Source organism: Sus scrofa, chromosome 16, assembly GCF_000003025.6.
Source record: "Sus scrofa isolate TJ Tabasco breed Duroc chromosome 16, Sscrofa11.1, whole genome shotgun sequence".
NCBI classification, from domain to species: Eukaryota; Metazoa; Chordata; class Mammalia; order Artiodactyla; family Suidae; genus Sus; species Sus scrofa.
The window spans coordinates 44,430,188-44,454,530 of record NC_010458.4 but is presented as its reverse complement, the minus strand read 5'-3'; the positions used below and the strand labels follow the sequence as shown (position 1 = coordinate 44,454,530).

General features: G+C 37.2%; 1 protein-coding gene across 23 annotated transcripts in view; it reads right to left on the bottom strand.

The window, feature by feature from the left end:
* ERBIN (erbb2 interacting protein) overlaps positions 1-24,343 on the bottom strand; it is a 118,248-nt gene that overhangs the window by 78,823 nt on the left and 15,082 nt on the right. For 12 of the 23 annotated variants that reach the window (XM_021076805.1, XM_021076789.1, XM_021076795.1 and 9 more), the window contains exons 2-4: positions 21,703-21,767; positions 8,210-8,257; positions 5,567-5,764 (exon numbers count right to left, since the gene is read on the bottom strand). In XM_021076805.1, the coding sequence (XP_020932464.1) occupies positions 5,567-5,764; positions 8,210-8,257; positions 21,703-21,750 (294 nt within the window). In that variant the 5' untranslated portion in view covers positions 21,751-21,767. Of the gene's footprint in view, positions 1-5,566; positions 5,765-8,209; positions 8,258-21,698; positions 22,479-24,343 lie in introns of all 23 variants that reach the window. The other 11 variants (XM_021076809.1, XM_021076804.1, XM_021076799.1 and 8 more) reach the window with 3 other exon arrangements.

The following is a 24,343-nucleotide window of genomic DNA, read 5'->3' as shown; positions in this document are numbered from 1 at the left end:
AGCATACGGAAGTTCTCAGGTTGAATTAGAGCAACAGCTGCCGGTCTAGACCATGGCCTCAACTATGCCAGATCTGAGCTGCATCAGCCACCTACACCACAGCTCATGGCAATGCTGGATCAAGGACAGGGATCAAACCTGCATCCTCATGGATCCTAGTCAGGTTCGTTAACCACTGAGCCATGAAGGGAACTCCCTAAATTAAATTCTAATATGTACAATTGATTTAAAATGACTTAAAATATAAAATCCTGATTTGGAAGGACAAAATAAATAAGGAAGGAAGTATACTGTTATGCTAAAATCACAATAATGAAATGTGACTTAAATATATTTAATCAAAAGCAGTAAATAAACAGACTACTTCTAAGCTCCATACCAAAAAAAAAAAAAAAAAAAACTATACAGAGCACAGAGGATTTTTAGGGCAATGAAAATACTCTGTATAACTTTATAATGGTGAATATACATCATTATACATTTGTGCAAAACCAGAGAATGCACAATCAAGAGCAAACCATAACATAAATTGCGGACTTTGGGTGATTATGATTTTTCAACACAGGTTAATCAGTTTTAACTACTCTGGTGGTTTAACCACTCTGGTGGGGATGGGAGTGATAATGGTAGAAGCCATGCACGTGTGGGTACAAGGTACATTTCTGGGAAATATCTATACCTTTCTCTTAATTTTGCTGTCTATCTAAAACTATTCTCAAAAGTAAAGTCTTTAAAAAAAAAAAAAACTGTTGTCAAAATGGCACTGAATAAAATCTATATAAGAAAAGCACTCATTATGTAATAAAAACACTCCCTACAAATAAAAGTCCAGGACCAGATTGGCTTCACAGGCGAATTCTACCAAATGTACAAAGAGGAATTTATACCCATCCTTCTTAAACTTTTCCAAAAGGTTGAGGAAGAAGGAACACTCCCAAAGACATTTTATGACACCCCCATCACCCTAATACCAAAACGAAAGATATCACCAAAAAACAAAACTATAGGCCAACATCTTTGATGAATATAGATGCAAAAATTCTCAACAAAATTTTAGCCAAGCAAATCCAGCAACATATAAAAAAGATCATACACCACAACCAAGTGGGATTCATCCCAGGTTCACAAGGATGGTTCAACATATGCAAATCAATCAACGTCATACACCACATTAACAATAGAAAAGTCAAAAAGCACATGATCATCTCAATACACGCAGAAAAAGCATTTGACAAAGTCGAACATCCATTCGTGATCAAAACTCTTACCAAAGTGGTAACATAATAAAAGTCACTTATGACAAACCCACAGCAAATTTAATACTTAACATAATAGAAGCCATTTATGACAAACCCACAGCAAATATAATACTCAATGGAGAAAAGCTGAAAGCCTTCCCGCTAAAATCTTGAGCAAGACAAGGATGCCCACTCTCACCACTTTTATTCAACATAGTATCGGAAGTCCTGGCCACAGAAATCACTCAAACAAAAGAAATAAAAGGTATCCAAATTGGAAGAGAAGAGGTAAAATAGTCACTCTATGCAGATGACATGATACTATACACAGAAAACCCTAAGGACGCCACACAAAAACTACTCGAAATGATCAACAAATTCAGCAATGTAGCAGGATATAAGAATAACACTGAGAAATCAGTCGCATTTCTGTATACTAACAATGAATATTAGAAAAGGAGGAATTCCCATTGTGGCACAGCAGAAATGAATCCAACTAGGAACCATGAGGTTGTGGATTCAATCCCTGGCCTCACTCAGTGGGTTAAGGATCTGGCATTGCCGTGAGCTGTGGTGTAGTCACAGATGCGGCTCGGATCTGGCATTGCTGTGGCTCTGGCATAGGCCGGCAGCTGCAGCTCCTGTTGGACCCCTAGCCTGGGAACTTCCATGTGCCATGGGTGCGGCCCTAAAGAGATAAAAAAAAAAAGAGAGAGAGAAATATTAGAAAAGGAATACAAAAATTCAGTACCTTTTAAAATTGCACCCCCCAAAAAATCAAATACCTGGGAATAAACCTGGCCAAGGAGGTGAAAGACTTATATGCTGAGAACTATAAAACATTAATCAAAGAAATTAGATACAAAGAAATGGAAAGATACTCCATGCTCCTGGGTTGGAAAAATTAATATTGTAAAAATGGCCATACTACTCAAAGCAATCTACAGATTCAATGCAATCCCTATCAAATTACCCATGACATTTTTCATAGAACTAGAACAAACAATCCAAAAATTTATATGGAACCACAAAAGACCCAGAATTGCCAAAGAAATCCTGAGGAACAAAAACCAAGCAGGAGGCATAACTCTCCCAGACTTCAGGCAATATTATTACAAAGCCACAGGAATCAAGAGAGTGTGGTACTGGTACCAAAACAGACATACAGACCAATGGAACAGAACAGAGAACCCAGAAATAAACACAGACATCTACAGTCAATTAATCTTTCACAAAAGAGGCAAAAATGTAAAATGGGAAATAGACAGTTTTTTCAGCAAGTGATGCTGGGAAAACTGGACAGCTGTATGCAAATCAATGAAACTGGAACACACCCTCACACCATACATAAAAATAAACTCAAAATGTCTTAAAGACTTAAATGTAAGACAAGACACCATCAAACTCCTAGAAGCAAACATAGGCAAAACATTCTCTGATATCAACTGTACAAATGTTTTCTCAGGTCAGTCTCCCAAAGCAATAAAAGCAAAAATAAACCAATGGGACCTAATCAAACTGATAAGCTTTTTCAGAGCAAAGGAAACCATAAATTAAAAAAAAAAAAGACAACTTACAGAATGGGAGAAATTAGTTTCAAACGATGCAACTGACAAGGGCTTAATCTCTAAAACATATAAACAACTTAAACAAGTCAAAAGCAAAAAAGCCAACAACCCAACTGAAAAATGGGCAAAAGACATTTCTCCAAAGAAGATATACAGATGACCAACAAGCGCATGAGAAAATGCTCAACATCCCTAATTATTAGAGAAATGCAAATCAAAATTATTATGAGGTACCACCTCACAACAGTCAGAATGACCATCATTAATAAGTCCACAAACAACAAATGCTGGAGAGGGTATGGAGAAAACGGAACCCTCTTGCACTGTTGGTGGGAATGTAAACTGCTACAACCACAATGGAAAACAGTATGGAGATACCTTAGAAAACTATACATAGAATTACCATATGACCCCGCAATCCCACTCCTGGACATATATCTGGACAAAACTTTCCTTGAAAAAGACACAGGCACCTGCATGTCCACTGCAGCACTATTCACAATAGCCAAGACATGGAAACAACCCACATGTCCATCGAGAGATGATTGGATTCGGAAGAGGTGGTATATATACACAATGGAATACTACTCAGCCATAGAAAAGAACCAATTAATGTCATTTGCAGCAACATGGATGGAACTAGACACTCTCATACGAAGTGAAGTCAGAAAGAAAAAGACAAATACCATATGATATCACTTATATCTGGAATTTAATATACAGCAATAAATGAACCTTTCCACAGAAAAGAAAATCATGGACATAGAGAACAGACTTGTGGCTGCCAAGGGGAAAGGGGAGGGAGTGGGATGGATTGGGAATTTGGAGTTAATAGATGCAAACTATTACCTTTGGAATGGATAAGCAATGCGATCCTGCTGTATAGCACTGGGAACTATATCTAGTCACTCATGATGGAGCATAATGTGAGAAAAAAACATATGTATACATGTATGGGTAACGGGGTCACTTTGCTGTGCAGTAGAAAATTGACAGAACACGTAAACCAGCTATAATGGAAAAAATAAAAATCATTATACAATTAAAAAAAAAGAAAAGAAAAGTATTCTTGGAGTTCCCATTGTGGTGCAGCGGAAACAAATCCAATTAGGAACTGTGAGGTGGTGGGTTCAATCCCTGGCCTCACTCAGTGGGTTAAGGATCCAGCACTGCTGTGGGCTATGGATCTGATGTTGCTGTGGCTATGGCTGGCAGCTGTAGGTCCGACTGGATCCCTAGCCAGGGAACCCCCATATGCTTCCAGTATGGCCCTAAAAAAAAGGAAGAATAGGAAAGCATTCTTCCAGAAATGGACAACTGTTAGACATGATAAGTGATACAGTTATCTGCACTGTCATAGCAAACCTCTCCCTTTTCAGTACAGTCCCCAGACTAGGAACTTGCTTATGGTGAGTAGAAAAAGGGACTGATTTTCTTCTATTTTCTCTAGGAGAAGTAGCTAAGGAACACAAATTACTTGCTGAAGAACAATATACAAGCACAAAGTCAGTTACAAGGCAACCTATCACAACCTAGGGAAGTAACTTATAAATATGCAACTGAAAGCCTTTAATATTTTATCCATAGCCATAGACAGATTTCTTTATAAGACAATCTTGGATGGCACCAGTTTGCAAAATGTTTTCACTACTAACCACCCAAAGAAAAGTTTTTTCAAAACACTGCTGCCATCCAGTATATACACACACACACAAATCAAAAACAAATATTTTATGTTGCAATAAGATACAGGCAACACTTTCTACTTTTACTCTATTATATTTAAGGTTTCCAGATAAAATACAAGATGTCTGATTAAATTTGGATTTCAAATAAATAATAATTTTTAGTAAAAGTATGCCCTATATATTGCATGAAATATACTTACACTAAAAATTTATTCACTGTTTAGCTGGAAATTATAATTTAATGGGTGTCTTGTGTTTTTATTTTCTAAATTTGCCAGTCCAAATCATAGTTCCTTTTTTGGCAATGCCCACCATATTAAATTGATTTTCATGAGCCACTTAGGAGTCTCTTCCCACAGCTTGACAAACACTGCTGTTTGGGTGTAAAACTCTAACAAAACTATTGCAGCTTCCCCCCTCAAAATAAGAAATTAAGTAGAAGATGAAGAGAGATTAGAATTTAGGGGGGAAAAAAAGTAGCCACTAAAAAAATCTCAGCAAAGAAGTTATTAATATCAGAGGATGTTGCATGGCAACAAACCAACTTTCTCCTGCTACTTGTTCCTGCATTTCAAAAATGTTAAGTCCTCCAAAACCTTTCCAAACAAACTGAAATGGGTCAAACAGAATACCATCTCTAAAAATCTATTTAACAACAAAATTATGATATGATAACTAAATGGACAATTTATCCTCAATTCCTATAATGTAGATCAATGTCTCATGAAAGTTAGAAAACCAATCATTCAATTATTTGGTTAAATATCTTGGCTGCAGAAATTGTATAGTCTTATTATCTACCTTAGTAATTATAACAAAACTGGAATTAAATACAAAATTTTAAATTATCTGCACAAGTACTTAAGAAATTAACTTGAGGTAAAGTTTAAAAATTGTTTTTAAAAAAATCTGAATTGTGCAGCAGACACAATTAAACCAAAAGGTGTGGGGGTGGGGGACGGGGGACAATGCACATATATATACTCTACAACATTATGGTAACACTGGAAATATCATATTTTTAGGTATAAAAATAACCAAAGGCAATTCTTGAGAGACAAGATTAACATACCTTTGGAAGCTCTTCAATCTGATTAGCATCTAAATAGAGCTCCTCCAAAGTTTTTTCAAAAGTAAAAATCTCTTTGGGAACCTGTTCCAAACTGCAATGAGAATAATCAAGAGTGGTGACAGTCTCCTCTTCTCCTCGTAGACAACGACATGGTACCAACCGCACAAATAAACTTCGTTTTGTAGTCATTTTTAGACACTGCAATAAGCAAACAAAAAATAAATTTAGAACATGTATTAATTTTCAAAGCAAATTATTCCAATTCAATTCTTACAATTTATATATTACAGATAAATATCTCCTCCCCTACCCAAACTCAATGCATTTAACACTGCTTTACATATCAAAATTTATACATAGTGAATTTCGAATTAAACTCAAGAACTTTTGTACTTCACAAAATTATCCTTTAAGTAATCATTTATATGCTTCTATAAGAACTATGCCTTATGAGATTGCTCAACCTCAATAAGAAAAACTCTAATATAGGAGTTCTCATTGTGGTGTAGCAGAAACAAATCTGACTAGTACCCATGAAGATGCAGGTTCAATTCCTGTCCTTGCTCAGTGGGCTGGGGATCTGGCATTGCTGAAAGCTGTAGTATAGGTCACAGAGGTGGCTCAGGTCCCAAGCTGCTGTGGCTGTGGTGTAGGCTGGCAGCTGAAGCTCTGATTGGACCCTTAATCTGGAAACTTCCATATGCCATGGGTGCAGCCCTAAAAAGCAAAAAAAGAAAAACCCTAATACAACAACAATATTTCTTTACTTTCTGACTAAGAGCTATTTCTTACTTAAGAATTTGACTATATGCAGTTCTGAGCAGAAAGTGGGAGTACAAAGATATGCTCAGGTCTCCTAACCAGCTATTAACTTTCCTGCAACTCCCCCACATCAAAATTCCGTATTTGTTTCTATTAATTTTGGTCTTTTAATTTTTCTAGAATTTACAGTTCGTATATTTGTTTAAAATTACACACTAGAGAAGAAACTTTCTTCAATAACATGCAAACTATTTCAATCTAATTGAGTTAAGTTTCATTTCTCAATTAGTGAAAATTCTCAAGGCTAATTTTATTAAGAAGGCAATGTACATACAGAAGTTAATTCTAACTAGGCTAACATTATATTATCAAAGAAAGGCCTACTTCAACAAGTAAGAATGACTGTTGAGTTCCCCGTCGTGGCGCAGTGCAAACAAATCCGACTAGGAGCCATGAGCCTGACCTCCCATGCCACTCTGCCCTAAAACAGGTATGTAAACTTCTCAGGTGAAAGGTGTCCTCCCTGTACTAGGAGGTGTCCAGAAGACAAAGAGAGAAGAATCCTAACAAACAGTACTTGTTAAATTTCCTACAGTTTACTACATTTACTTCATACTCTTTGACCTATCATATTCCTACACAACTATCTATTCTTCATCATACATGGCATAAAAATACTGTTTCTTCAACTGTCTTCCTTTCCTTACAAAGCTCCCTGTGCCACTTAAAACTTAAACAAATGTGTACACGTTTTTTCCTGTTAATCTTTGTCAGTTTAAATCTCAGACCTAGCCAGGAACCCCAACAGAGTGAAGGAAAATTGTCCCTCCCTTAAACTATGTCAAACACCAAATGTTTCTATCTAAAATTTCTGTCTCATAGGGATGTAATGTACAACCTGGTGACTGTAGCTAACAATACTGTATTGCCTATTTGAAAGTTGCCAAGAGAGTAGATCTTTAAAAGTTCTCATCACAAGAAAAAAAACCTTTCGTTACTATGTATGGTGACGGATATTAGACATATGGTAAGGATCATTTTGCAATATATACAAATACTAAATCATTATTTTGTATATTTGACACTAATATGTCAATTACACCTCAATAAAAAACTTTTGTTGATAAAGTTTATGAAAAATACTTAATCCATATTTATATGAAGGTGTATTTTACTGCTAAGAATAAGCATTTTTGGAGTTCCCATTGTGGCTCAGTGGTTAACGGATCCGACTAGGAACCATGAGGTTGCGGGTTCAATCCCTGGCCTCACTCAGTGGGTTAAGGATCTGGCGTTGCCATGAGTTGTGGTGTAGGTCGCAGACAAGGCTCTCATCTGGCATTGCTGTGGCTCTGGTGTAGGCTGGCAGCAACAGCTCCGATTGGACCCCTAGCCTGGGAACCTCCATATGCGGCAGGTACAGCCCTAAAAAGACAAAAAGACCAAAAAAAAAAAAAAAAAGAACAATTTAGACCTCAGATTAAACTCAGTGGGCCTTGAGTCAGTATAAAAATGGACCCCAATTTAGTAGACTAAAAACTGCTAACTGATACAAAAGAAGGGGGACCTTAGGCTATTTAAGGCAGAGGAGGAAGGTACCATATGAAAGAGAAATAAATGAGTAACAAGACCCAATGAGATCCTCCTTTACACAATACTACAAGGAAATAAACCAAAGGGAGAAAGGCTGGCCTGATCTGAACAGGAAATGATCAACATGGGAACTGCTAATTAGAATTTAAGTACTCTGTTAAGTACAAATCGGACTTAAAACGACAGACAAAAAAAAATTCTAATCAATGGAGGAAGAGAAGCCAACCAAGAAATAAGACATAATAATAACTCAAACACTTTCTAACAAAAGAAATTAAAATTACTTACCACTAGGTTGAATTTATCTCCCTGATGTTTCTTAATTGAGCCAACATTCTATGGAAACCCAAAAAAGAAAAAATTAGCAATAAAATAGATCTTTATGACTTTAAGAACATCTTCTTTCCTAATTCCATATTTATCTCAAAATGTAAATTACAATTCTCAATAATTCAGCAGCAAAAACTGACACACACACATTTGCTAACTTCTAAATACATGGCTATCTTAATCAGTCACTGGATTTATTATTCAGAATACCTTTGTAAACTATTGAGAGCCCTCATTTATATATCAAATAACTATACCTATTTACCATTAAAATCCCACTTATTTGAGCTTACTGAGAAACAATAAAGATTTCCCAGTCAAATAAACTCTAATCACCAAATATATTTAAATTTACTTTTTGATGGTTCTATGGCAGACACTGTTAATTGCTCATCAGAGTCTATTCCCCCTTTACAGAATTTTTCTTTATTCACAATGGTAATGGATCCTGCTAAAATCCACTTTTGAGATGTTCAAAAAGAGTGGGCAGTACAGATCAATGATATATACTCTAAAGTCTGCTTTGGCAGAATGGGGGTTGATTCTGGGAAAACATTTGCTTTTCTTATCCAAGGACAAATGTGAACACAATATGTCTACTGCTACAACAACCATCCTATGACTATGAGTCAACAAGCATGAAGATTAAAAACCAACTGGAGGAGTTCCCTGGTAGCTCAGTGAGTTAAGGATCCAGTGTTGTCACTGCTATCATTCTAGTTACTGGTGTGGCACAGGTTTAATCCCTGTCCCAGGAACTTCCATATGGCATGGATGCCATGAAAGAAAAATAAATAAATAAATAAATAATAAATAACTGATTCTTCAAATTTAAAAAAAATAAAAACCAACTGGAAGAGTTCCCATCATGGCACAGCGGAAACGAATCCGACTAGGAACCATGAGGTTGCGGGTTTCATCCCTAGCCTCTCAGTGGGTCAAGGATCTGGCGTTGCCGTGAGCTGTGGTGTAGGTCACAAATGCGGCTCGGATCTGGTGTTGCTGTGGCTGTGGTATAGGCCAGTGGCTAAAGCTCTGTTTAGATCCCTAGCTTTGGAACCTCCATATGCCATGAGTGCAGCCCTAAAAAAAGACAAAAAGACATAAAGACAAAAAAAAAAAAGAGACAGAGGGGAAAAAAAAAAAAACAATTGGAGTTTCTGTTGTGGAGCAGCAGAAAAGAATCTGACTAGTATCCACGAAGATTCAGGTTTGATCCCTGGACTCGCTCAGTGGGTTAAGGATCTGGTGTTGCCGTGAGCTGTGGTGTAGGTCACAGACGTAGCTCGGATCCTGCATTGCTGTGGCTGTGGTGTAGGCCAGCAGCGGTAGCTCCAATTTGACCCTAGGCTGGGAACTTCCACATGCTATGGGTGTGGCCCTAAAAATAAATAAATAAACATATAAATATATAAATAAACAAACAACTAATAAGGGTGACAGTGTACAAAGGCAAAACAAGCTGGGGGGTCTCTCACAGCTCTGCTAAGTAACTGAACCAACACTATCTACAGAAGTATCTGGATTTCTTGGTATAAAAGAAAAATAAATCCCCTATTTGCTTAAATTACTGCTAAGTTCTGTACCTGTAATCAACACATCCCAAAATGAGAGCCCTAAAACCAAAACAATAGCATTAATAAAAAGTATATACATCATAAGTAACCTTTTTCTTAAAAATTCAGTGACTTTAATAAATACTTGTTTCAGAATCTTACGGCGTCACTCTAAATAGATTGGGCTATTTGTTTCTACACTAAATGGTTTAGAACTACTGAGTTGTTTAACCTTCTCCACAAATTCTACCTACAGTACAGGCCACAAAAAAAGTATCTTTGCTTGTAGCAAGCAAGATGAGACTTAATCTGTCATTCAAAATACTCCCACACAGTGATCGCCTAGTAAAATGGAACTGCCAATGAACTGAAATGGAATAAGACTATAAAAGGAGCAGGTTAAAGAAAAAAGAAAAGTTTATGTTTAGAGACTTTAGTTTGAAATATCTGAAAGATGTCCTAGTGGGATCCTTAGTAGGCACTGGATACAAATATTCAAAGATGTGTGGGAATCCAAATTGAGGATATAAATTTGGAAGTTATCTCTTTAAAAATGATGTGTTAGGTAATGAAATTAGAAGAAAGAATCAAGAGCATAAATGTGGATAGAAAAGAGAACAAGTCAAAAGAGAGAGCCTACACCACAGCCACAGCAACATAGGATTCCAGCCAGATCTTCGACCTACACCACAGCTCACAGCAACGCCAGACCCTTAACCAACTGAACAAGGCCAGGGATCAAGCCGGCAACCTCATGGTTCCTAGTCAGATTCATGTCTGCCATGCCACAATGGGAACTCCCTACAGTATATATTCTTAAATCATAGTGCACCTTCAAATAATAATACACCATTCTAATTATGCTATGTAATTTTATACATGATCTAACAAATGTCAAAGAGTATAATTTATGTTTATTCCCATATATTTCATGCTATCATAAATTTACTTCTACATATTATAAATCCCACAGGTGTTTTTTGCTTTATACTATTCAACTGTAATTTATATAAACTTAAGAACTAGAAAAGACTTTTATATTTATTCACATACAATTTCTTAGTTTATATCTTACGAAAGATTTGCTATCAAGCCTATTTGAACAGTTTTTTTTTTTTTTAAGATACTGCATTTTTCAGTTCTAGGATCTGCATTTGGAGTTTTTTTCAATGTTTCCATTACTCTCCTGCAATACTCAACCCCTCCTCACATATTATCCTGTAAATTGCTTTAAAATCACTGACTCCTAACTCTAATAACTGGATCATCTGTAAGTCTGTTGAGGTCCCTCCCTCCACCAAACTCTTCTAATTTGGGTATCTCTTCTAATTTATTTTCATTCCTTTCTCTTTCTTTTTTTCTGGAGGAGGGGAGGGACTGCACCCATGGATCGAACACACACCACAGCAGTACAACACCAGGTCCTTAACCTGCTGAACCAACAGGCAGTGCACTCCAAGTCTGCTTTTGTTAATTGCTTTCTCTTAACTATATAATCTTATCAGCTGTTTGTGTGTTTATAATTTTTCATAGTATTCTAGATGCTTTTTATAAAATAACAGTTGAGAATTGAGTATAATCTTGTTTTGTTAAGTTTTACCTATTTCCCAGTCTATAATCTTCTCTCAGGATGAGTGACTGATAATTCAGATTCCTAGAAGAATCAATTTGAGCTAGGACTGGTTGCAGCTTTAATTAGAGTGAATTCATCTGTGATCAATTCAACTTCCAATTTCCCATCCCAACCACAGCCATATCTTTTTTATCTTGTCAAAATTCGAGATAGGAAGAATCTGGGCTGCTGGGCTGTAGTTTCAGCTATTTTTGATTCAGTTTATCTTAAGATACGCCTTCAGCATGGTCCCATAATTGAAGAACCATTAGAATTTTCAGGAATATACATTTCTCCAGGTTTTTGAACCCCTCCTCTACTCTTTATACAAAATTCAAGGTGGATAAAATTATTGGGCTTAATGACTTTTTGCCTTTGGGATTCTATCAGATTTCTATCCCTTCCAAAAAGCCCACATGGTCATGTGAGGACTGGATGATTTATCTTCACTCCTTCAGTCTTTCCACTTATGGCAAGTCCTCCTTTCTCATCCTATACTGAAACCAGGTGGGAAACAGCCACACTCTTGACTCACCTATGAGAGGTCCATGTATCTCTAGAAATCAGTTCACTAAGGTTTCCTTGATTCCACTGATTTTTTGCTAGCTTTTTTTGTTTGTTTGTTTGTTTGTTTTGTTTTTTCTAGGGCTGCAACCACGGCATATGGAGGTTCCCAGGCTAGGGGTCTAATCGGAGTTGTAGCCGCTGGCCTACACCAGAGCCACAACAACTCGGGATCCAAGCCACATCTGCAACCTACACCACAGCTCACGGCAACGCCATATCCTTAACCCACTGAGCAAGGCCAGGGATCGAACCAGCAACCTCATGGTCCCTAGTCGGATTCATTAACCACCAAGCCACAACGGGAACTCCCTTTGCTAGCTCTTTTTCTTTTCTTAAGTATGATTTTTATTCTTTATAGGTTTCCTTTATTCTTAGCAGGGGACTAAAGGGCTTTTGTTGCCCCCCCATACATTAACTAGAAGCAGATACTTAGGAGATTTCCAGAGTAGATGAAATAGTTCTGTTTATAGAAAAGATACTGCCATGGAAGATATCCACTCTCATTCATCCTTTTGTGGGGGCGGGGGAAACTTGGTCAAGATAGAGGAAAAATCTTCAGAATTCTCCTCCATCGTAGTTTAGAAAGAATGACAATTTACAGAACAAAAAGAGGGCTTGATTATTTTTACAGAAAAATCTTGCATTCCACAGCTAGAAATAAGACTACAAACAGCACAGATAGGATTGGTTTACTTAACTCTGAAAGCCTAACATTGATCATTCCATAATCAGAGGGAGGAAGCAGAGAGAGAATTAGGAAAGAAAGTAGCTCAGAATGGCTCATAACCAAACTTAGGGAAGGTGAAACTGTGCCAAAGAGGAATACTGTGAGTCAGTTTCAACTTTTTCTAACATATAGTTGGTTCTGTTATTTTCAACAATAGGTCAATAAAAGCAGTGCAAAGAGACATTTATAGCAGTATGTGTCACAAACATATATTCACAATAATGTTACTTAATGTAATGTGGCAGAAAATTAGATCTTGGCCTTATTTCAAACCCAGAAATACTTTCTCATATGGTCCTTGACCAGATTCTAAACTATTCCCATAACACAATCCTGCGGCAGGATTAACTTCCTTGTGTGTGTTTCCTTATTTCTCTTCCTAGCTCTGGGCCAGAATAAATTCCAATCTTCCTAGTTTCTGCTAATGACTTGTAACACCCTCTTTTTCTCCTCGAACTCATAACTCAGGGTTTGGGAGGGCTTGACGGGAACAGAACAAGATGGTCAAATAAACCAAAGAGAATCCTAGTTCTCTAAAATATTCTAAGTAACAACTGATTTTGACCACATGCAGCAATACAACATACCAATTAGGTGTGTTTTTCCTCTCATCTTTTTTTTTCTCTTTTTTTGTGTGTGTGTGTTTTGTTTTTTGTTTTATAGCCACACCTGCAGCATACAGAAATTCATGGGCTAGGGGTCAAATCACAGCTGCAGCTGGGGCCTATACCACATCCATGGCAACACCAGATCAGAGCCACACCTGCAACCTATGCCACAGCTTGCCACAATGCCAGATTCTTAACCCCTGAGCAAGGCTAGGGATTGAATCCACATCCTCACAATGTCAGTCCTTAACCCTCTGAGCCATGAGGGGAACTTCCCTTGCATCTTAAAAAGGACCTCTCCTGAAGGTATCTCTAGTTATCAACTCATTTCTCTGTTCCCCTTTATAGAAAATTCAAAACAAGTTGTCTATATATATTGTCTTCAGTTATTTCAATTGTCCTCAAACCCACTCTAATCACACTTTTGTCCCATCAATGGAAACTGTTCTTCCTAGATTATTAATGGCCTACATACTACCAAATCCAACAAACAATTCCAAGTTCATATCTCACTTGACTTAGTAGCATTACTCCCCACTACTTTACCCACTTTCTTTACTTAGCTTCCAAAATACTATATCCTCCCAATTTTGTTCCTACACCACCACTGGTCACACCTCAGTCTCCTTCTCTAGTCACTTTATTTTACGTTAACCTTTTAACACAATATAGTAACAGAAAACATAAACGCTGGCCCTCTTCTCTATCTACACTAGTACCCTTGGTGATCGTCCAGTTTCAAATCCTAAAATATCACCAACTCTTTAAAAACTCTAATGATACCTGTCTTCATTTGGGTTCTCCCCAAAACAAAAGCTGAGGTAAGGAGCTGAGTGCAGGTGGCTTGTCTAAGAAATGACCTGAGGGAGCAGTTAAAATATGAGAGGAGGAAAAGTCAAAATAAGGCATGGCATATTACCTAAGTCATCCCCCTAAGGACAGCAGGGACTCATTCTACTTAAACTCCCTGAGAAGCACAAAAGAGGTCTTAGAATTGTCTGCCTATAGGATGAGAGGTAAGCTGTTATCTATCTGCTCCTGTCTCCCATTGGTTAAGCATTAACTTTCCCAAACAGCCCATGCTTGCTTTCTTCTCTAGCTGGCCTCTCACAGCAGAAAAACCACTGGGGCTTTCACTAAGAAGGGCACCTTAAGATGACTCTGAGCTCTCATTGCACTTTTTCTTGAACCTAGGTTTAAAATTAGAAGTAAGCCAAGAAGACGTGATGCTAGACACCAGAATGGTCTGATGCACTGAAGACTGGACTCCTCACATTAACCCTAGACTTGCATATTCAATTTCCTGTTCTATGTCTTCATTTACTGGAGGGATTGAAAGGAAAAAGCAGGAATTAATGATTTACAAAAAAAGAAGTAGAATGATAAATGAATACAACAGCTGGGTTCTGCTTCTGACAGGACTATCAGAATATAAACATTAAGAACAGACAATTTCCTAGCAAGTATAATGATACAAAACATACTAGCAGAAATCCAAGATGGGAACTTTGTAGCAAAGATAAAAAGCATTTTTGTATTTTGAAGTAAACACAGACTTTTATCATAGACCCTTATCAGATAGCAAAACAAAAAGGCATTTAAAAATAAATTACTAAGTTTAAATATATAAATTAAATTTTTCATGACTTTTTATAAAGATATAAATAACAAAACTGTCTCAAGAAATTAAAAAGGAGTTCCCGTCATGACTTAGCGGAAACAAATCTGACTAGCATCCGTGAGGACATAGGTTTGATCCCTGGCCTCGCTCAGTGGGTTAAGGATCCGGTGTTGCTGTGAGCTGTGGTGTAGGTCACAGCATGGCTCGAATCTGATGTTGCTGCGACTCTGGTGCAGGCCCACAGCTTTAGCTTGGGGACCTCCATGTGCCATGAGTACAGCCCTAAAAAACAAAAATAAATAAAAGGAAAAAACGAAATCAAAAAACATAGGGAGTTTTATTATGGCTCAGCAGGTCAAGGATCTGGCATTGTCACCGTAGTGATTAAGGTTGCTGCTATGGCACAGGTTTATTCCCTGGCCCAGGAACTTCTACATGTTGGAGGCACGGACAAAAAAAAGAAGAGGAGGAGGAGGGAGAAGAGGAGGAGAAGAAAATCATGGGTGAGATGTAAAGGTTTCAGTAAGTTACTTCTAAACACCTAAGTGCTTGCAAACTTTCAAGGACTGCAATCTGGTCAACAAGGTTCAGGACTCATAAAAAATATGGAAAACTTCCCAATTCATATTACAAGTTCAGTATAATTATGATATCAACACCTATCAAAGTCAGCATAATGTATCCATATAACAATCATGTTCAAGAATACCACAAAAAAAGAGTTCCCTTATGGCTCAGCTGGTTAAGGATTCAGTGATGTCACTGCTGTGGCCCTGGTTACAGCTGTAGTGCATAGGCCGGCAAGTGCAGCTCCAATATGAGCCCCATCCCAGGAATTGGAGCTACAGCTGAAACCTACGACAAAGCCACAGCAAGGCATATCCAAGCCTCATCTTTGACCTATGCTGCAGCTTGTGGCAATTTGATTCTTAACCCACTGAGGGAGGCCAAGGATCAACCCCGCATCCTCACAGACACTATGTCAGGTTATTAACCCACTGAGCCATAACAGGAACTCCGGATTTTACTGTATGTGCATTGCAGCTCAACTGAAAAATAGCTTTAGAAAAAAACAAAAATACCAGGACAGTGGGTAATGCCACTATGATGTGTTAATAGATTCCAAATTGATTTCCTAATCCTATTCAGTTAGCACCCGACTTTTTACTTAAATTAATTTTACTACCTTTCTTCTCCCTTTAAAAATTTAAGTTACTTATACCCAAAATTGCCATATCTAATAGCAATGCACAACTTTACTGAATCAAATCCTTTGTTCAGGTGAAGCCTTTCTACCTTACTACAGATTCCTTCTTTCCACCTGACACTTCAATATGCTAATTACTTCTTTGGTTCTTTAAATGTATTTTAAATGAAACTGCCTATAAATAAAATGTTTTTATGCAGTGTGTACACTGCCCTAGAAACTGAGCCAAACCTGTTGAAAAGCATGACCTGATTTGTGAATCCCGGACACAAGGTCCACAGTGCTTGAAATTCCACCATTAGTTATTTACTTTGGACACTCTCCAAACAACCTCTATTAAAATGCAAATCCACCTGGTGAAGACAAGGCCCTAATTTCTTAAAGTGAATTTCTTTATGTTTTTTCCTAAGTTCAAGAGAAAAGAAGCTATAAAGCAAGAACCATGAGCAAAGTGGTAGAAATCAGCAAACAAACGTGTGCACACACACGAGAGGCCGGTATGAAATCCTCGTTTTTCTGTAAAGCTAATATGTTTGTTTTGAAGTTAACCTGATTATGATTATAAACACCACAAACCTTCCAAAGAAAACCAGATCAGTCTTAACACTTTGTTACAGAAGGATTTTTTAAAAGCTTAACTAACAGTTGTATGTAAAGCTTAAAAATATCACTTGAATCAAGTCTTATGTATGAAAAGTTTCACTGTAGGATTCCAATTAATATTTTAAGTATAATATTTATAATTTTATTAACTCATCCCCCAAATCTCTTAGGGATGAAGACACCTATTTTTTTTTAAGTAAAATAGCATCATATATGTATAAAAGAACAGCAGAAAAACAAAATTTTAAGCTAATGTTCTACCCTCTACTTAAATCTTCTTAGGTTTACCTAATTTATAGTGGGTGAAATTAGCCTTGACTGTTCTTCTTTTTTTCAACTTTTTTCTTTTTTTTTTTCCTTTTTAGGACTACACCTATGGCATATGGAAGTTCCTAGGCTAGGGGTTGAATCAGAGCTGCAGCTGCTGACCTATGCCACAGCAATGCCAGATCCAAGCTGCATCTATGACCTATACCACAGCTCACCACAAGGCCAGATCCTTAACCCACTGAGTGAGGCCAGGGATTCAACTGAGCCGCAACAGGAACTCCCTAGTTTTTATTTTTCAAACATTACTTTTTAAGTACTTTTTTCTTTTTTTTTTAAATGAAGTATAGTTAATTTACAATGCTGTTAGTGTCAAGAGTATAACAAAGTGATCCAGTTATACATGTATACATTCTTCTTCAGACTCTTTTCCTGTGCTTTTTTTTTTAAAGTAACTAATTTCTTTAAAATTCTCTATAGAAAGGGAAGTGGGAAAATGTTAGCACAGCTAAGAACTGTGCTTTGTGCCAAGTTCATTCACAAATTGAACTGTGAGATTCCTCTAAATCAGGTATTACATGCACATTTAAATATAAACAGGGCAATAAGAGGCAAGTCTTAAGGCTCCAAGTATAACAGTATTCCATGTGATTAATGATTCTCAATGAATGTCAAGACACTTTAGGTCCCAAAACATCAAAGACCCTCCCAAGGAAACAGAAATAAAAACAAAAATAAACCAATCAGACCTAATCAAACTTACAAGCTTTTGCACAACAAAGGAAACCATTAAAAAAAAAAAAGATAACCTAGGAATGGGAAAATATAGTTTCAAATGATGCAACTGACAAGGTCTTAATCTCTAAAATATTCTAACAACTTATACAACTCAACAGCAAAACAAACAAACAAATGAACAAAACCCAACTGAAAAATGGGCAGAAGACCTGAATAGACATTTCGCCAAAGAAGACACTCAGATGGCCATAGGCACATGAAAAAATTCTCAACATCACTAACTGTTAGAGAAATGCAAATCAAAACTGCAATGAGGTACCATCTCACACCGGTCAGAATGGCTGTCATTAACAAGTCAACAACAAATGCTGGAGAGGGTGTGGAGAAAAGGGAATCCTCCTTCACTGTTGGTGGGAATGTAAACTGGTACAACCACTATGGAAAATAGTATGGAGGTACCTCAAAAAACTAAATATAGAACTACCAGATGACCCAGCCATCCCACTCCTGGGCATATACCTGGACAAAACTTTCACTGAAAAAGATACACGCACCTGTATGTTCACTGCAGCACTATTCACAATAGCCAAGACATGGAAACAACCTAAATGTCCATCTTGACAGATGAATGGATTAAGAAGATGTGGTATATATACACAATGGAATACCACTCAGCCATAAAAAAGAACAAAATAATGCCATTTGCAGCAACATGGATGCAACTAAAGACTCTCATAGTAGTGAAGTCAGAAAAAGAAAGACAAATACCATGTGATATCACTTATATCTGGAATCTAATAAACGGCACAAATGAAACAAACTCGTGGACTTGGAGAATAGACTTGTGGTTGCCAAGGGGGAGTGGGAAGGAATGGGATGGACTGGGAGTTTGGGGTTAGTAGATGAAAACTATTGCATTTAGAGTGGATAAGCAATGAGATCCTGCTATATATATATAGCACAGGGAACTTTAGGCACTTGTGAAGGAACATGATGGAAGATAATGAGAAAACGAATGACCAACATGATAATAATTCCATTTTCAATATTCCTATTGAGAAAACACCTATAGGCATGTGAATTTGGGAGTCTTTTGCAATATAACTCCATGGTGTACGGGTGGAAATAATTCTAAAATTTCAACAGATATTTTATCTATACCAAAGTAGATGATAAGAAAAAAATGACACAGCAGCCACATTTAGAATAACTTCTCAATTCCCAATGACCCCTTCTTTCTCTAAAAAAGGTGACCACAAATCATAAGATATTACTTTCATGTAATTTAAAAAATACAGCCTTTAAGGCAATAAAATGAAGCAAAGACAGTCTTTTCAACAAATGGTGCCAGAACAACCAGACAACTACATGCAAAGACTAAACCAAGACATAAACCTTACACTTGTCATAAAAACTAACTCAAAATGGATTATAGACTTAAATGTAAAACATGAAACTATAAAACTCCTACAACACAACACAGAAGAAAACCTAAATGACCCCTGGGTATGGCAATGATTTTTTAGATACAACATCAAAGGCAAAATCCATGGAAGAAATAATTGATAAACTAGACCGTTAAAACTATAAATCTGCTCTGCAAAAGACATGGTCAAGTAAACAACAAGCAACAAGAATGGCAGAATAGGAATGGATTAGCACTGAGATCCTGCTGTGTAGCACTGGGGACTATGTCCAGTCACTTATGATGGAGCATGATAATATGAGGAAAAAAATGTATACATGTATATGTAACTGGGTCACCATGCTATACGGTAGAAATAAATAAATAAATAAAAGGTTAAAAAAAAAGAACAGCAGAAAATACAGTTGGCCTTCCATATCAGCCAGTTCTCTTCATCCTCAACCAACTGTGGATCAAAAATATTTGAAAACAAAAAACAAAGAAAAACTCCAGAAACTTCCAAAAAGCAGAACCTGAATTAAGCCAGCAACTGTTTACATTGCATTTATGTTGTACTTAACAATTTACAAAGCATTTTCATGGTATTAGGTATTCTAAATAATCTAGGATGATTTCAAGTATACAGTGCCTCAGTTATATGCTAACATTATGCCATTTTACATAAGAGATTTGAGCATTCTCAGGTTTTGGTATCCTGAGGAAAGGAAGGGCCAGTCCTAGAAACGATTCCCCCTCCTCCTCAAAGTATGTGAGAGGACTGTATTTGTAAATAACACATCTGATAAAGGGCTGTTATCCAAAATATACAAAGAACTCTCAAAACTCTACAGTAAGAAAACAATCCAATTAAAAAATTGGCTGATGATCCTAAAACTCTCACCTCACCAAAGAAGATACACAGATGGCAAATATGCATATGAAAAGATACTTCACATCATAAATCATCAGTGAAATGCAAATTAAAACAAGGAGATATCCCTGTAAACCTATCAGAATGGCCAAAATCTGGAACACTGCCAATACCAAATGCTGGTGGAAGTACAAAATGGTACTGACACTTTGGAAGTCAGTTTGCTAGTTTCTTACAAACCTAACATAATCTTACTATACTATCCAGCAATCATGCTCTTTGGTATTCATCCAAAGGATTTGGAAACTTATGACCACCAAAAAAACCTGCACATGGATATTCATAGCAGCTTCATTCTTAACTACCACTAGTTGAAGGCAAACGAGATGTCCTTCAATGAGATAAACTGTGGTACAATGGATTATTCAGACGTTAAGAAGAAATGTGCTATCAAGCCTTGGAGGAACCATGCATACTGCAAAGAAGAAGCCTGAAAAGACCATATACATTTGTATGACTCCAACTATATGACACTCCAGAAAAAGGAAAACTACAGAGATAGTGATAAATCTAAGGTTTCCAGCAGTTGGAGTGGGAGGATGAACAGGCAGAACAGAGGACTGTTAGTAGTTTTTAGTGAAACTATTCCATATGATACTATAATGCTGAATACATGTCATTATACCTTTGTCCAAAACCACAGAATGTACAATACCAAGAGTGAACCCAAACGTAAACTACGGACTGTGGGTGATAATTATGTGTCAATGAAGGTTCACTAATTTTAGGAAATGTACCACTCTGGTGATGGATGGTGGTAATGAGAGACTATGCATGTGTGGGAACAAGGGGTACATAGGAAATCTCTGTACCTTATGGTCAATTTGGATTTACAACTTCTCTGAAAAATCAAGTTTATTTTTAAAAAGAACAACTAGTCCTGGTATTTTTCTTACTATGAAGAAAAGAACGGTTGCACATTAACTGGAAGAATTACAATCTCTGTCGGTGGTATGCATATTCCTACTTGCAACCACTTAATGTTAAATATTACCTCACTCTAAGTCACCTCTTTCAATTACCTGAAAAATTTGTCTTTTTTTAAAGCTCAATCAAGTAAACTAGAAACAATGCTGCCCCAAATTTGACATTTCTTGGGACAAGGAGTCTATTTTTTTTTTTTTTATGGCAGACATATGATTGATTATACTATTGGAAATCTTAAAAATCCATTAAGCCAAAATCATCTGTACCATATTCTTGGGTATTTTAGTTGTCTCAGGAAAGCATCTGCATTAGGTGTCTACACCAGCTCTGAAACCACCTCCTTAGACAATTACAAGGTTTGTAATAGTAAGTATCCCCTGTAGAGAAAGATTGGCTAGCTAGTTAGACTTATCAACTTTCTTAATAATAAACATATTTCCTCAACTGATTTCCAGAGCATCAATAAGCAAAAAAGAATTTTAATACCCCATTCTTTCATTAGAAAGCAAAATTCTGAAATTGTCTGTTACTCAGCTAGCAAAATTCCAAATGAGAACAATGATGGTTACAAGGCACAAAAAAATACTGTCTCCATTCATGTCTACTTTACCCTTAGATCAAGTAAAAGTATCAAAACACACACACACATACATATGTATAATTTTAAAGAACACTAACCTACCCTCATATGTGATCCATCTTTGCTGAGGTTTTTTTTTTTTTTTTGCATAATATATTGACTTCTTCCTATTTAAAAAAATATACAAACAGTATGAAAGCTATAAAACGTGCTGTTAAATTATTGTCAACAACACTGTCCATTCATTACTCAATAGCTCATATAAGGGAAATGACATTTTAAAAATCATTTAGAATTTAATGCAGGAAAATGTTTAAATCCTTTGGAGAACTTGTTATTTCTTTATGTAGGGTAATGAGAACCTTGATTCTCAGAAAGCTGAGCTAAATCTGGTGTTCCATCATACCAATGATGCTAAATTCTGTAAAAGTTACATAGTTTGCTCATCACCACTAATTATTAGAGAAATGCAAATCAAAACTACAATAAGGTACCACCTCACATGGATCACAATGGCCATCATTAAAATGTCTACAAATGCTGGAGAAGGTGTGGTGAAAAAGGAACCCTTTCACATTGTTGGTGGGAACATAAATTGGTATAATCACTATGGAAAACATCATGGAGCTTCTTCAACAAAATTAAAAACAGGAGTTCCCACTGTGACTCAGCAGGTTAAGAACCCAACACAGTGTCCTTGAGGACATGAGTTTGACCCCTGGACTAGCTCAGGTGGTTACGGATCCAGCATTGTGGCAAGCTGTGGCATAGGTTGCAGAGACGGTTCAGATCTGGCATTTCTGTGGCTGTGGCACAGACAGGAGATGCAGCTCCAACTCAACTCCAACCTAGAAACTTGCATATGATGCAGAGACGGCCTTAATAAGAAAAAAAAAAAAAAAAAAAAACTAAAAATAGAGTTGCCATGTGATCCATCAATCCCACTCCCAGGCATATAACCAAATAAAACCACAATTCAAAAACATACATGAATCCCTATGTTGACAGCAGCACTATTTACAACAGCCACGACATGGAACCAACCTAAATGTCCATCGACAGATGAAGAGATAAAGGACGTGGTATATATACATGCAATGGAACATTATTCAATCATTACAAAAAGGTCATCTGCAACAATGTGGATGAACCTAGAGATTATCGCACTTAACAAAGTCAGAAAGAGACACATACTGTATAATACCACTTGTATGTGAAATCTAAAATATGACACAAATTAACATATCCAAGAAACAAAAACAGACTCATAGATATAGAGAAGAGACTTGTGGTTGCCAAGGGGGAAAGAGGGTAGGGGAAGGAAGGACTAGGAGTTCAGGACTAGCATAGGCAAATTATTATGTATAGGATGGATAAACAAGAAGACCCTAGGAGTTCCTGCTGTGGACAGTGGGTTAAGAAGCTGACTTCTGGGGCTCCAGTCACTGCAGAGGTGCAGGTTCTATCCCTGGCCCAGCAGAGTGGGTTAAAGTACATGGCTTTGCTGCAGCTATGGCACAGGTCACAGCTGCAGCTAAGATTCAACCCCTGGCCCAGGAACTTCCATTTGCCATGGGTTTGGCCACAAAAATAAAAAAAAATTAAAATTTGGAAAATAGTGCTGTTTAAGCTGCCAGTCAGAAGTATAGTTGAGGAGGGAGCTAGGAAACGACAGAAGGATGGGTGGATTTGGTTTTGGTGATCTAATGCACAGCATTGTGACTGATTATAATTAACAAGTATTACATACCCAAAAGTTCCTAAGAGAGTAGATCTTAAATACTGTCGCCACAAAAGGAAAAAGTAATTAATTATGTGAGGTGATAGAAGAGTTAAATTAACCCAAAAGTGGTAATCACACTGCAATATATGTATCAAATCAACCCACTGTACACCTTAAACTTACACAATGTTACATGTCAATTATATCTCAATAAAGCTGGAGGAGGGGCAGGGAAGATGAGAATTAAAAGGAGGTGTAAATAAAATAAATATTTGGCACATTAAAAAAAAAAGTGGTATTCAACAGAGACTATACTTTAGAACATTCCTAGAAAAAAAGAAAAAAACTTTTTTAGGGCAGCACCCACAGCATATGGAAGTTCCCAGGCTAGGGGTCAAATTGGAGCTGTACCTTCCAGCCTACACCAAGCCACAGCAGCTCGGGATCTGAGCCTTGTCTGTGACCTACAAGACAGCTCATGACAATACCGTTTCCCCAACCCACTGAATGAGTTCAGGGATCAAACCAGCATCCTCCTGGATACTAGTTGGATTCATTACTGCTGAGCCACAATGGGAACTCCAGAAAATTCTGATATAAGGGAAAAGCCAGAATCAGGAAATCTGGGTTTATTTTTGGAATCTCGTTTATGTCACTAACAAACTAAATGACCTCCAGGATTCCACCCCCCCCCCCCCCCGCCCTGGGCCAATAGTTTACTCTTTTGTTAATTAAAAAAGAGTGGTTACTGGAGTTCCCGTGCAGCGCCGCAATGGGATCCACAGCATCTTGGGAGCACTAGGATGCAGGTTCCATCCCGGGCCTGGCACAGTGGGTTAAGGATCCAGCACTGCCACAGCTGTGGCTTAGATAGCAACTGGAGCTCAGATCTGATCCCTGGCCTGGGTACTACATATGCCACGCGGCAGCCAAGAAAGAAAGAAAGAGAAAAAAAAAAAAGAGTGGTTACTTAGACTGGACTATTGCTAAGTTACTTTCAGTGATAGAATCAACTGAATC